Source organism: Littorina saxatilis, linkage group LG5 (genome assembly GCF_037325665.1).
Source record: "Littorina saxatilis isolate snail1 linkage group LG5, US_GU_Lsax_2.0, whole genome shotgun sequence".
Lineage (NCBI taxonomy): Eukaryota > Metazoa > Mollusca > Gastropoda > Littorinimorpha > Littorinidae > Littorina > Littorina saxatilis.
This window is the reverse complement of record NC_090249.1, coordinates 23,196,521-23,211,481: the sequence shown is the minus strand read 5'-3', so window position 1 is coordinate 23,211,481 and position 14,961 is coordinate 23,196,521. Positions and strand designations below refer to the sequence as shown.

General features: G+C 41.1%; 2 protein-coding genes across 4 annotated transcripts in view; one reads left to right on the top strand and one right to left on the bottom strand.

The window, feature by feature from the left end:
- LOC138966589 (phosphatidylinositol-glycan-specific phospholipase D-like) overlaps positions 1–3,122 on the top strand; it is a 28,139-nt gene extending 25,017 nt beyond the window's left edge. For both annotated transcript variants that reach the window (XM_070338873.1, XM_070338874.1), the window contains 3 exons: positions 522–634; positions 1,026–1,103; positions 1,897–3,122. In XM_070338873.1, the coding sequence (XP_070194974.1) occupies positions 522–634; positions 1,026–1,103; positions 1,897–1,983 (278 nt within the window). In that variant the 3' untranslated portion in view covers positions 1,984–3,122. The remainder of the gene's footprint in view (positions 1–521; positions 635–1,025; positions 1,104–1,896) is intronic.
- Positions 3,123–4,328: 1,206 nt separating this feature from the next.
- On the bottom strand, positions 4,329–11,222 carry LOC138966592 (bifunctional polynucleotide phosphatase/kinase-like). 2 transcript variants are annotated; one of them, XM_070338878.1, is made up of 8 exons: positions 11,119–11,222; positions 9,418–9,599; positions 8,923–9,012; positions 8,175–8,295; positions 7,880–8,007; positions 7,129–7,260; positions 6,419–6,521; positions 4,329–5,933 (listed from the first exon to the last, which is right to left on the bottom strand). In XM_070338878.1, the coding sequence occupies exons 1-8, from the start codon at positions 11,126–11,128 to the stop codon at positions 5,689–5,691; spliced, it is 1,011 nt and encodes a 336-aa protein (XP_070194979.1). In that variant the 5' UTR covers positions 11,129–11,222; the 3' UTR covers positions 4,329–5,688. The 2 variants fall into 2 exon arrangements, with proteins under 2 accessions (XP_070194979.1, XP_070194978.1); XM_070338877.1 differs by lacking the exon at positions 11,119–11,222 and adding an exon at positions 10,604–11,060.
- Between the last annotated feature and the right edge of the window lie 3,739 nt (positions 11,223–14,961).

Sequence of the window (14,961 nt, the reverse complement as noted above, 5' to 3'; positions counted from 1 at the left end):
TGTTCAGTGGTTTGATGGTCGCATTATCAAAAGGTTTTAAGAACGAAAAAACCTGAGGGTTACATCTTTCTTTCAGTGAATTGTATCCCATGTTTCAGACAATATTGTGATCAATTTTCTCACTGATAGAAGTTGCAGTTTGGTGCAATGCAAAATAAACTTAGCCAAAAAACTATTGAAGAAGAAGAAACCCGGATTTTTTCCAGATGTTTGGACGGCTTAATTGAAAGGGAGGTTCCGGTGGATAAATTTAGGAGTCAGTCTTTCACTCATTGTCTCCCAGGTACGGATATATCCGTACCCACTCATTTGGGTCTATCTGACCAGGTACGGATATATCCGCTCAGACTGTTAGCTTCAGTCGCTTCCTGTAACATCCATCTAACGCCTGCATTCCAGCGTGTTGATACACAGTTACTACAATTCTGAGTGACCTGCTGCAGCGCAACTGGTCTCGTCTAAAAAAACCTTCGTCAACATACCTGGGGTAGAAAGTGTTAATGGATTTGTGTTGGTTGCAGGGGAGGAGGGAGCAGCATACATTTATTACGGTGGAGCATCATTCCCAAAAGGCAGAGACGCCATGTCAAAGTGTCCTGACACTTCTCTTTGCAAGCCTTGCCCTGCTGATTTGGTATGTATACCAGTGCCATGAGTGGGTTGTGGTGTTTAGACATACGTTGTTGTTTATTAACCTAATTAAGTGTGTGTGTGTGTGTGTGTGTGTGTACACATGCGTGTGTGCGTGCGTGCGTGCATGTGACTGCACATATGAGTATGAGTAGGTAAACAAACACACAATGTTTGTGGAAATGTGTTATTTTATCTATGTGTTGCATGTTTCTTGTTTAGAGAACAAGATTGATAAATGCTTGCCTGTGTGTGTGTTTTGCTTGCCTCTAGTTTGGTTGGCTTGTTGTCACTTAAGCATAGAGTGGTGTGTGTGTGTGGAGGGGGGGGGGGAGGGGTATGTGTGATATCTCTCCTAAAACACTTTCAAAATTTAAGGATAACTTTTTTTTTAGTCCTCTGTGGAGCTGAAGTTTGGGGAAGACAAAGCCCGCTTTGGATCCCAGTTTGCTGTTGTCAAGAGCAAAACAAAGGTAAGGCACCTGAACGCTGTTTTTTCGTCCCTTCTTCTAAACCTGAAGAAAAGAAAATGTCACGCATGGACAAGTGGATTGTTTCATTTACTGTCACCGTTTTGCTCTTGGCCTTGTAAATGCAAAGAATGACATTAATGATTATGATGATTTTAGACATTAATGTCATTATTTGTCTTTTCTGGCGTACAACTGTACGTGTCTCAAATGAAGGTGTGCTTTTTTCTCTGTGCGTTCTCGCCCTTGCTACGGCAGTCCCAGGCACAATGTTAACATTTGGTGCTATATCTCTTCACTTGGTGTCCATACACTGACATATGCGCCTGTGACTTATTATTTGCTGATTGATTAACACTGATTTTGTTTATTGAAAGTAGCTAGGTCAAAAAGGTACATAAAGTGATAGTGTTTACCAGTTAATCTGGCAATTTACTAGCTGAAATGAGAAAGTACATGCACTGGAAAAGCTGTCTTCTCGTCGGGTCCTGATATGTTTTTACACAGATGGGTTGTTTCCCTTCAGCTGACTTGTTGCCATGACTGAGCGAGTACCCCCCCCCCCCCCCTTTAAGACCCCACATTTTAGATTTTCTGTTTATAATGTCTGTAAATGTTAACCTACATTTAAGAGTCCCTCCCTATTTAGACTTGATTTGGGTGGTCTTGAAAGGGGGAAGGGGGGGGGGGGGGGTCCACTGTAGTATCTTTCAACACTGAGCTTCCTGCCTACTGGGAATACCCTCTGTAAAACGGCAAGTACAATCACTGATGGTTAATGTGTGTACTTGTGCAGATCGATGTGTTGGTGACGGCCCTTCACAGCTCACATGGTGCTCGGTTGTCAGGCGCTGTTGCGGTCTACTCGTTTCAACGGAGGTGATACTCAAACTGAGCTCAGTGCATAAGTAATTTTGTGTTTGTTTGGCTCAGACGTACGCTTTAAGCGTGAAAACAGAGTATGTTTGCCAAGTGTGTTCTTTAAAGTGCCATTTTAGCATGTTTTTGAGTGAAATTCAAATGTAATGTTGTGAAAGTAATATTCATGAAAATGTGCTGACTCTCAGTGAGAGTTTCAAGTGTTTGTTTTCCGTTTGTCTGCGATTTTGTGGTCTATGCAAAACCTTGAGTGTTTCTATGCGAGTGTTCATGCTTGTACACCAGGTTGCTGAAGTTTTGTGCAAAGTGTGTGCATGTATATATGTTGGCCTCAGTTTTGGGGTATTGGCTTGTATGAACTGTTCTTCTTGTTCAATTTTCACACATTTTTTTAAAATTTGTTTTCGAAAGATTTTTAGGTAAACTAGTACTTGTACTTACAGTATCTGTGGAAGAATATGAATAGTGTGATATGTGACAACTGTGATATGTATATTTTTTGTATTCCTTTTTTGTTCACTGAACCAGTATTGCTGCTATGCACATGAACATTTTCGTAAGAAGTTAAGTAAACAAATCTGCGTTGTATGGAAATTGATGTCTTTGTATTTTAAAGAAATGATTCTGGGAACAAACTGTTGTGTACCTTTGAATGTACCTCAGACTGAATAATCATACCTATTCCAAACCACTTGTCACTCAGCATGCCGTGGCATCATACTTTTGTTGTTGCCAAAACACAAGATAGTTTTTTGTCTTGTTTTCTGCTTATTTGCTGTCAAACTATAATCCAGACAGACAGACAGACAAATTCAGACATAGAGAGAGAGAATGAGAGAGGACAGAATGAGAGAGGAGAGAACAAGAAAAATCAAAAGGGAGAGAGTGTGCGGATGATCAGGGTACGAAAAGCAACTTTCAGTTTCATTGTCTTTTCCTGTACATGTACTGGCTTCCGCTTCAGGATATCAGCTGATCTTTTCCATTGAAAAGTTACATAGCTTGGATGTTTTTCTATTGTACACTAATACTTTAACTGAGATAATTTGAATGAAACATCAAAACATGCTATCACACAGGTTTGTTTTTCTTGTGTGGTTATACTCATTACATTTGTTGGAGTAAAAAAGAAAATCATGACAATTTGACCTGTTATGCATACAAAGAGAGAGGAAGAGAAGCAGTGAGAGTATGCGTGTGAATGAGAAGAAAAAAAACATGGACGCAAGTAGCAAATCCGAGGAACAACATTTATTAAAACCTCAGTGCATCAAAGTACCCAGTAAACATTTTGGGTGCGCCGCGCATGCGCCGCGCATGCACCATACACCTGCGCCGTGCATGCGCCTCATGGAACTTTGGTGCATGCGCCTCAGTCAATACTATGATCGTCCACTAGTCGACGCGGCGCATGTGTATATGGTGCGCCTGACCATCGCGTGACCATGCCTGGAGCAGGTGACATGCATGCTAGAAGTCGATGCGGCGCATCCCAAGTAATTCGAAGTAAAACAAAATTCGAGTTATGATGACTATGACTACGCAATCTAACTGGACACACTGTTGACTTGAAAGAAATATTGTAATATCATACATGGCATCAAACAATAATCAAAGACACAAATGGAAAACGCGTAATTAACACCGTTACCTACTATTCAATTGATAATATATATATACCACTCACTTGCTATTCGCCTAAATGCTTGCGGTGTGCTGTGACACATGTAAGAAACCAAAAGAAAAAAAGACTTTACTTTGGCGAAAAGAGCATATGCTGCTTATTTTTGTACATAACTGCTATAACTGTATTTTTACATGTAAAAAACATAGAGATATATCTTACCATTTCACCAAGACGGTCAAATTATTGACGATGAATAACGCATAATAAGGGGAGATCATGATGACGTACATGTCTATGGTTGCACAGTTGCCGCCCTTGGTTCGAAAACCCGGGGAACAGGATCAGGAATATCTAGTCGCTGGAACCTATAAGGTTATGCGGCGACTTATCAGATGATAATGTTTCGAACTTATCTTTTAAAAATTAAGTAAACAAATCTATGGAATATTTTGGAGTTCCATTGTGATTGGTTAAACAGATCTATATATCTTCTTATTATTTTATCCGTACTGTGTTTACATTTGAAAACAGATCTTTTCCGACGCCCCCCACTAAATTCATTTAAAAAAAAACCAAGACCTATAGGCTCTCGAAAATTTGATTTTCATAAGCACATTCCCCCCCTCTTCGTTCACAAAAAATCCGCAGGCGCTAGCTCTTACGGTTAGGACGCCGCTCTCGTGAAACGTTTTGGGGAAATCAAGCTGCTTGCTGTAAGGGGCCAGATATTGTTTTGCCAATTTTTTTTTAGTGTACCCCTTCAATAGCATGATACTGTCTTAAAAGGATTTTGAAATCGCTTGAGCCGTTTAGCCGCCGAATTAAATTAAAGAAATAGCTATATTTGGACTTTTTCACATTTTAAAGCTGGGTTTTTTTCCTACCGTCTGCACGACCAACCCACAATCCGATGTACCTTTCGGCTCTACGTAAAAACAAAATTAACAAACAAACAAACCAACAACAACAAAAACCAAGCAAAACAAATACACCCGCATTTCGGAACTGCGCGGCGTCGGTATGGCGCATTGACAGTGGCGATGGTGTAACCTAGAATTTAAATGCACCGGCGCGTAGTCTCCGCGGCGTATGTCCGCGCAGGTGGGATCGCCCAAGCGACGGTGAATGCATGCGCGGCGCACCATAAATGTTTACTGGGTAAGCAAACTGGAAACAGTAAAAAGATCAAATATATCAACCTGTCAAGGACTAGTAGTCCTTGCAACCTGTTCAAAAGAACATAGTTTACACTGTCTCTACTAAAGTAAAAATGGTCTGTGATAAAGTAAAAATGATCTGTGATACCGACAGATATTGTAAACAGGTGATATACAAAAGAGGTTTGGTAAAAAAAAAAAAGACAACAAGGTATCTGTAAACATTCCCTCTCCCATCGATTGCACCCCCCCCCCCCCCCCCCCCCCCCCAACAAACTAAATCCTTCAAAGTGGCTGAACAAGTCAAGGAATAGTATGACGCAAAACAACACAGACACCCCTGAAAATGCGATGGCTCAAACTTAAGTGCATATATAACTTCACCAGATGAACCAGACACAACAGCACCCATTGATTGTACAACTCATCAAGATAACGAGAAGAACATAGCTTGCCTTGGAATGTGTCAAGCAAACCCTTGTCAAGCAACATTTCTGCATATTTGAGTGCAATATCTGACGCAATCTAACACAGTTAAAAAAAAAGTCCTACATAGTGATATACAATTGGCACAACAACAATCACAAGAAGACAACTAGACTTGGATTTTGAAAAACAGAGATACGAATCTTGCGACTAACAACAAAGAAAACGGTAAATTCTTGACAAGAAAGACTAATGAGTGCAACAACAAAAATGGTTGATAATGTATAGTACAGCAACAGATTAAGTTTTGGTCCGACTCGATTCTTACCTGCAAGTGTGTGTGTACATGTGTGTGTGTGTGTGTGTGTTAGATTTCTTTTGGAATTAACTGTTGAAAACTCAAAACATTTCCACTCATACAGTTCATGTCTGAATGCTGCCTCTTTGCTTCATATGATGCTGAATTCACCTGAATACACACATCTCTGAGATCAGTGAGCTAAGTAGTCCACTGCTTGAAAATCTTCTCATCCCTCTTGCTGTCAAACTTGGGCACAAAGTCCAATTTAGTCACCTCACTGAAGCCTTCAGCTTTTGTCGGCTCTTCAAAATTCTTCTTGAAGACATTGTAGCCGACGTTAGGGACCCTGCGACTTTCGCCGTTGGTCTGGTTCTGTCGCACCAGGTTGAGGTGATGAGCCAGCTCCAGTGGTGTCTGCATCCACAGACATCTGCATGGAACGCCTGGTGGAACACAGGTCAAGGTCAAAAGACTGACTTATTGTTCAAGGTTTAAGGTGACCTTGAAAAGATATTGCATCTGTGTACATTCAAAAGTACCATATTTAGACAATAATTATTAGTGCCCTGCCAACTTAACAGTATCATCATCAAAGCATCACAGTCAGTTAAACAAAAAAAAGGGTAACACCTGTTGTTCATACCACAGAGGAAAAAAAGAAATGCACTAAACATCCATGCATCTGTGTAAAATTTGAAAAACAGTATTGCTGTGTATAAGCTGATCCACAGATTCCCAATACACACACATACAGACACACAGGGTAAGACACACAGAGTTATATCAACAAAATCATCTTCTGGCTTGAACCAGAGATTTCTTTCACTTCAGATAGAACAGCATTAAAGAAATTAAAGGCCTTAGGAGGATTTTCAACCAACATCGTACCAATCTGCATGGATCCATGTCAACAAAAGTTTCAACAAACCTGCAGCTTTGGCAGCAGCTACGAAGGGTGCCCTGGCACTGGCAGCGGGATTGGTATTATCCACCACCACACTCGTCCCTGCTTTCAGAGACTCCTTGGCAACCTGTAACCATTCACAACCAAATGCAGTGATGAGTGTAAAGTATGAAATTGCTTTAGTATGGCAATGCACAAACTGGATTCAAATTTGCGCCACCAACATATGATGTTCGGAAATGACTCTGTCAGGTTTGTATGGGTTGTGAAAGAGTAAATGCTCTTGCTTTTAGTGAGTCAAACTTTCCCACGTGAAATTATAGACCAGTCATTACCGAGGAGTATGTCTGATATACATGGACAAGGAGCATGTGCACAAAGCTTGCCTCACTTTTGCAAGAGTATTCACTCTTTCACAACCCATACAAACCCGGCAGAGTTATTTCCGGAATTCGTCTATCAACACCCACCCACTCCTTTTGGGAACAAAAATGAGTTTGTCCACACACAAGCCGCACAGAGTTTAAGGTGCACTGCATAACCATGCATGTTTGTGAGAGAGCAAAAAAAAAGTAATTGTCACAAAAAACACATAATACTTTTGCATTGTAAATTCCAAGCCTTGATGAACTATTCATATCTCAAAACAGCTGACCTACCTTGAGGCATTTTCATTTCATGAAAAACAAAATGTACAACCATGAACTATTTACATCTCAAAATGGCTGACCTACCTTGAGGCATTTCTTGGCAGTTTTGAGTTTGTCTCTATTGACAGTGAGATAGCCATGAGGTACAAAAAATCTTTTTGTGAACATGCTCTTCCCTGACGCCGGACAACCAACCATTATCACCAGTTCTTGCCCCTGTCAAGACAAGGCAAACATTGTAATGCCAAAAAAGTTCTTACAGCACTTTCGGTAGGACAAAGATCATTACACGTTTACTCCACAATGGATGCACTGAACTTCATGTTGCATGTCATGAGAAAGCTGGAATACTTTATCCTTCTTTGTTTCTCTTAAAGGGGGAAATGAAAAGCAACCCTTCAGTTCAGGCAGATCACAGGAAATCACATTCTTCTCTGGAGACAAAAAAGTGGTCTTACTGTTCGTTCAAATGCAGTGCTTGTTTCTATGGAAAAAGAACAATAAGCTAATCTATCATCTTCCATTTGATGTAAACTGGCACACACACACACACACACACACACACACACACACACACACACACACACACAAACACACGTGAGTTACTGTTACACTAACAACACAAAAAGAAAACAAATACATGTAGATGTAGCTTTTGGATGGAAAAGATCAGCTGAAATCCTGAAGTATAAGCTAGTACATACTACAATGTACAAGAAACGACAATGAAACTGAAAGTTGCTTTTCGTGCCCTGATCATCATCCTCTCCCTTCTGCTTTTTCTTGCTCTCTCCTCTCTCATTCTCTCTCTCTTTATGGCTTATGTCAAAGTCACCTTTTTGTGGTACTCTTGTTTAGCCGCTGGTTTGGCTGCACCAGTAACATAATTTTTGGGGTCAATGGAACGCCACTCAAACTTAGCTGGCTTCTCTCCTAGAAAGAATTCCTCAGGTGTGTAGAAACCTGGGAAGAGACACAAAAAACACAAATAAAAGATTAAATGAAACACTAGCACTGACGGAGACACACACACACACACACACACACACACACAAAGAAACACACACACACACAAATAAACCATCAGTGTACTAGTAAACCAATAACAAGAATGAACCAACCACACTCACTAATGCCAATGTTTGCGGCAAACATCCTGTCACTACAGGAGAAGTCCTTTGGTTTACCGGGCGCCCATTCCTTCGCTCGGCCCGCTGCATCGCCGACGTAATAGCTTTCTGCCTTGTTCACCTGTTGACAGGTAAATCATGCAATAACAACAGCGGGGTTATACCAGGATTTATTTTCTTCTGCTAAGTTTCAGACAGTCCTAAGACCCATACGGAACAAAAGTTTGGCAGCCCTGCCGGAATGACGTCAAAGTTTTCAGTGATTTTAAACGAGTTTCTGCGTTTTGTTGATGCTAAATGACATCCCACGAACATGCATCACTCACTTAAATGTCTGCTCACGAATATTGGTCTTGTTGTTTTACATGATTTCTCTGTGTGTTGTTGATGCTTTACAGGTCTGTTTGAGTTTACAGTTATGTGTTCCACAGGAAAGTGATTTTTTTAGAAACGCACCAGGACTGTGAAAGACAGATTGTGAAAATGTGTGCATCTGTGCATGCGTGGTACCAGAAAAAAACATCTCCTTGAAATGCACCTACTGAGTGCAATTTAGACCCTTTGTGTACCAGAGCGTATACATGTATCTATGCTTAATGATGCTATTCTTGTGGGTGTATAATTGTCTTTTTGTCAGTGTCTTTACCATATATATACATATGTATATATATGTAAATGAATGAACAAAATGAAAATCACACATGTTCATATGGAAGCAAAAAATCTGAGTTTTCAAACTGAAACTTACCGCCACACCTTGGTTGCAGTCTTTGACAAAGAAGTCCCACATGCAAGGTGAAGGTTTGCGGTAGTGGCTGTTACCTGTGCTAATGAGCACCTGCAAAGAAAATGTAATTTTATTGTTATTCTTCCTACATTTTGTCTTCCTTATTTTGTCTTTCTCTCTATGACCCTTTATTATTATTTGTTATTTATATTTCTCTTGCAACCCTCTTCCTACTTTTTCCTACAGGCATTTTCTGAACAGAAAACAGATAAATCATTAAAAATGTTGATGAAATGTATCAAGATGGCCACAACCAAATGTGCTAGAAACCTTTTTTTTATAATTCTGGTTAACACCATTCAAAATTCAACTATAAAGCATAATGATGATGAAGACAAAGGTGTGTGAAGTTATCAAATCACACAAACACAGGCGCAGAGACAGACAGACAGACAGACAGACAGACAGACGGACAGACACACCCACACACGCGTGCACTCAACCTTCCTAACATACCTGAACAGGGATCCCAAGCTCTTTGATAATGGCTTCCAATTTGTCTTTGACGGTCTGTGGCTTGACCTTGTCCTTTTCGATACCGGCCTGATTTGTGATGAACAACACACGGAAGCCATCTTTGTGAAGTTGTCGCAGCTTGTCTGGAACTCTGTTGTCCCACCATTCCCAATCGTTAGAACCTATAAACAACAACAAACAAGTTGCGTAAGGCGAAAATACAACATTTAGTCAAGCTGTCAAACTCACAGAATGAAACTGAACGCACTGCAATTTTTCAGCAAGACCGTATACTCGTAGCATTGTCAGTCCACCGCTCGTGGCAAAGGCAGTGAAATTGACAAGAAGAGCGGGGTAGTAGTTGCGCTGAGAAGGATAGCACGCTTTTCTGTACCTCTCTTTGTTTTAACTTTCTGAGCGTGTTTTTAATCCAAACATATCATATCTATATGTTTTTGGAATCAGGAACCGACAAGGAATAAGATGAAAGTGTTTTTGAATTGATTTCGAAAATTTAATTTTGATCATAATTTTTATATTTTTAATTTTCAGAGCTTGTTTTTAAATCCAAATATAACATATTTGTATGTTTTTGGAATCAGGAAATGATGAAGAATAAGATGAACGTAAATTTGGATCGTTTTATAATTTTATTATTTTTTTTAACAATTTTTTCACACACACACACACACACACACACCAGGACCCTCGTCTCGATTCCCCCTCTATGTTAAAACATTTAGTCAAAACTTGACTAAATGTAAAAACAGACTGGTCACAATGATATTATCACAATAAACATTCATCTTTTATTTTTCTAACAATCCAAAAACCAGAAGACTGCCAACGTTCCAAAATTCAGAATAAAAAAACCAAGAATGGTAGGTATTATTGAAGTTAGGCAATGATCAAAACCATCACTGCAACTAGGCTCAAGGATAGCAGCCTGATAATCCTAAAAAGAATATATGAAATAAGATATAATATGCATGGTTTCATTCTATGAAAATAGACAAGGAAATGATGTGTGTGGGTGTCTCTCTGTGTATGTGTGTAGGTCAACTTGCACACTCTTCTGTTTTTACTTCCGGAAAGAACCGCCTAACTCCCCCCTCAGCGCCCCCCCTCCCCCCTTGACCAACAGCCTCCTCACATAAATTGGTTTAAAAGTTTGCCATCTTATTACCAGAGGCAAACTTTCGTCCACTGGACGTCTTGATGACCGTGAAGTCGATGTCAAAGGCGGCCACTTTACCGCGGCCCTCCAACTGATCGGAACTGAGCACTAGAAGAGGACACACCCCCTTCAACGGTTTCCCTTCCGAACTCCACTGCAGGCCGTCCGAGAGATCCGTTTCCCCCCTCGCTTTCTTCGCTCGTTGGGCCGTGTCGTCAACAGCCTTGCGCTTCGAGCGACCCATATTATTAGTTAGCTGTGCACCACACTGCGCTGATTATTGAAAAATTATGAATCTCTCACTTTTCTGGCCAATTTGTTTTCCTATCTCCGGATTTGGATCACTTGATACACTACTAGTACTACCAACTATGTACTAGCTACCCCTTCCGGCGGTTTGTGACCTAGATTTTCGGGGGACCGAAAGCAACCGGGTAGGAGTTTCGAGTGTGCTGCCTGTCGAAGTTTGCTTAGAATCAGAATATGGGGTGGATGGTTGCGTGTGCACATTTATATACAGCTACCTGGTTGCATGACAATAGGCGAAGGACGCGTCAAAAGAGGCCATGCGACATGTCGGTACAAGTTTGCTGCTTCAATGACGTAGTGACGTAGATATGAGGTAAACAACCCCCACAACCATTTTAATCATCGTCTCCTCTGTCTACCTCAATGTTATCATCGGTCAGGTGCGTTCGCTTCAGTTCGATGCAAGCTTATGTTATTCCCCCTCTCTATGCCGGTTCTGTAGCTTGCATTTTACTGAAACATTCTCTCATTCTCTCAAGAACACACAGTACGGAACAAGAAATATATATCTAACTTTGGGTTCGTGCTGCACACGGTAATAGCGAACGCACGGCAAACGCGCTTTGACAGGACACGTAACGGAAGGGCGATTACTCGGACAGAAATAGTATCAGCTTCGCGGAGCTGACATGAGTGGTTCCCATACTTCCACCCGCTATCAAAAGTTCGGTAGGCTGTTGCGCATTATTGGATACGCTCTCGTCCAACCCTCAACTGAAAACTGAAACTGAAAAAAAAATCAGAACACTCAACGTGGTAGGTTCAAATTAAAACACTGAAATAAACGCAAATGATAAGCCTCACTCGACGATGACCGCCGGCCAGAGTGAAACCGGCTGAGCCGGGCCGAGGTCCGGCGGAGACTGAGGGACTGATCAAGTGTCGGTCGTGGCCGGTGTGACGCCGTCACTCTTGACCCTACCGTCATTTTACGATTATCGGCCTCGTTCATCTTGTATAAACTCCACACTGAACAAAAAAACACCCTTCGATAGTGCTGATGAGCGACCTTGGGTACCTTACACTTCATGGGGCCAAATTTTTCCAACCAATTTTTTGTATTTAACTTAGAAATTTGATTCATCCTGAAATGTTTCCCTTCTCATTCAAGGGACGGAACCACTCGGTACACTTTTTCGAAGAAATCGATTTTTTTGATGAAAATCTATTAAATTTCACCACCAATTTTCTTCACATTCAAGAAACTGACATGCTTTTCGTCCTAAAATAATTTCACTTCATTAATTTTACCAGGACTTGAAACAACCGTCATCAATCTCGAGTATAAATCGAGGGGGTAATATGACGGTAGGGCCAAGATGACGGCGTCCACCGGCCACGAGATGGGCCGGGTGCGCACGCCAGAACAACTCAGTTTTGCCATGACTACCCGCGTTACGACAAAAATTGGTTAAACAGTCTAAATAGGATAAATGATCATGAAAAGGTTTTTTAGCGCATAATATATATTATATAATAAATCCACAAAATATGTTACGTGGTACTCTTCAGTTTACTCTCTGTGTCATGGTATGTTAGAAAGTGAATGTATGTTTATCCCCCCTAATCATCATTTCTCTGTACATAGTGTACATGTAAATATACTAGATGAATACCCGCTTCGCCGGCCGGTATGGCTGCGCCGGGAAAAAGTCGAGCCGAATACCCGGCTGCGCCAGCCGGCGCACCGCACGGAGGAAGGGAGATAAACGCGGCTGAAAACACTGGAGAAGATAAGGAAGAGTTACTGGGAATGGATCCAGAGAAAAACCAAAATCGGTTCAGCGCTGCGCGCTGAGAGCACGTGTTGAAATATCTCATCGATGAGGTTGTGTCCGGGGTGTAGCTGAATACGGTCTCCAAATTTGAAAAAGATCCACCGAGAACTTTGGCCGTGCATCGCGGACACACACACACACACACACACACACACACACACACACACACAAGTCGTATATATATATATAGATATATATCATCATACCAGTTACTGGACTTTATCTTTTAAAAAGGGTGGTCCTGAGTTTTATCACTTTTAATATATTATATAATAAAAAGTTTCTCCTTTATCGGCCCTCTCCCATCCAAAGTTACGTCGAACCTTTAAACAAAAATCTCTTAACCATCAGTATTTAATTATCGGCAGCTAGACTCTTCACGTCACCTTCTTGGCCTGGTGCCTCCACCCCCCGCACGGTATCGAATAATATTAGGCAAAGTACCCCCTGTGGGACATGAAGCATCATTTATTGATTAAAAAAGGTTTTTCTGATTTAAAACCAGATGTTTCCTCTGGTATAGACCTTTTTTTCGGGGGGGGGGGGGGGCAGTTACGTAACTCGTTTCAAAATGTTTTTGTTTTGTCGTCCCGCTGCATAGCGATAAACATCAGAGTTAGTTGTGTCGCCCCGATCGCAATATACAGCCGATCGGAAGCGTGGAACATACTGCTCCGGATGTTGCGAAAACCGTGCCTTGTCCGAGGTACAAGGGGTCTTACTCTTCCAGATCGCTTATTATCCTAACAGAGTTATTTTCAAAAATCGTCTATTCAAGAAAACTACTGGATAGATCGTCATGACAGTTTACATAACAATTCTCCCCAGACGTTTTTTTAATTTATATATAAAAAAAAAATCGATGAATGTCTCTGATGACGTCATATCTTTTTTTTTAATTTATGAAAGTTGAGGCGGCACTGTGACGACCTCCTTTTTGAATCAAATTCAGTGATTAAAATTTTGGTCAAGCAATCTTTCACTCTGTCCGACTATGGGGTTGCCTTTCAGCTTGAAAGCCGCTTATAAATATTTAATCTAAAATTGTCATTAAAATCGAATTTTCACTAAAGATTTAAAAACGATTGCATTATATTCCTTATTAAAAATGCATAGATATGCTATGTTTACTCTTAAAGTTAGTTCAAAAATAAAGATAATCGGCTTATGCGAATTAGGTACCACGCGTCAGTAGCGCATGCCTCGCCTTACGACATTTAGTCTCCGTGATAACTGGTTTTCAGTGTTAATCTGTTATTTTCAGGCCGACAGATTGAATAAATGTTGTGATATTGCTTCATTCGTTTTTGATTTTCGTCATACTTTTTGCCCCGCGGCCTTGCCAAGACTGAGCAACTCAGTCCGGCCGTATGGGCACACGCTTTTCGGCTGGAAATGCAGCTTTGAAATCGCCTGAAGAGCAGAGGTCGGTTTATGAACTGATCATTTTACTGGCATGATACGTGTCACGGGTAAATTGTAACGCCGCCTCAGAACTAATGTTTGAATGTTCCATTCTTCGGTGATGCTTTTAAGTTGGGCCACGTTGGTCTTTCAAGATGGTGTATCAGTGATTTTCTCGATAACAGCACAGCGAATGATCATTGAAATGTTTAAATCAAGTTCAGCATGGCAACTTTCTCAAGATGGCGCCTTCGGCGGTGTATTGTAAACCTTTAAACTTCCATACATAGTCCGTCAAGGAAGGTAAAGGTCGCCTATCTAATAACAAGTCCAAACTGTGACTGTCGTGGGACAACACTCGACAAACAAACAAACAGAAACACATTGAAACCTAATACTGAGCCGCTTTATATATATAAAGGCGGCTAAATAAACAATGACTGACTGATCTGAACTTGCTTTTCAAGTCATGATTTACTGAAAGGGCGGGTTGTAGCCAAGAGGTTAATTACAGTTGAATCTGCCTTAGCGACCACCTCTCGGTTACGATCACCTGCCCCTGCAAACATCGCACACGATCTATATATTCACCTTTCTATAGCGACCACCTGTCAATAAATACCACATTTGGTTGGTCCGGCCTTATATGGTCGTAATAGACGGCCGGCTGAGGTTCGACTGACTGCAATTCATCAGTGGCACTGCCGTCACTTGCCCTGGTTTCCGAACTGCAGTCCGGCGGAACAGGAATAAAATGTATGAACTTTAGGCTCAGCCTCTTCATTAGCCAGACTTCTTGTTGCGGCCTGTCCTGCTTGTACATCAGTAAAGTACGACGATCATCACGCGGGGTCAAAGAAGCAGGCCAAAAGAAGC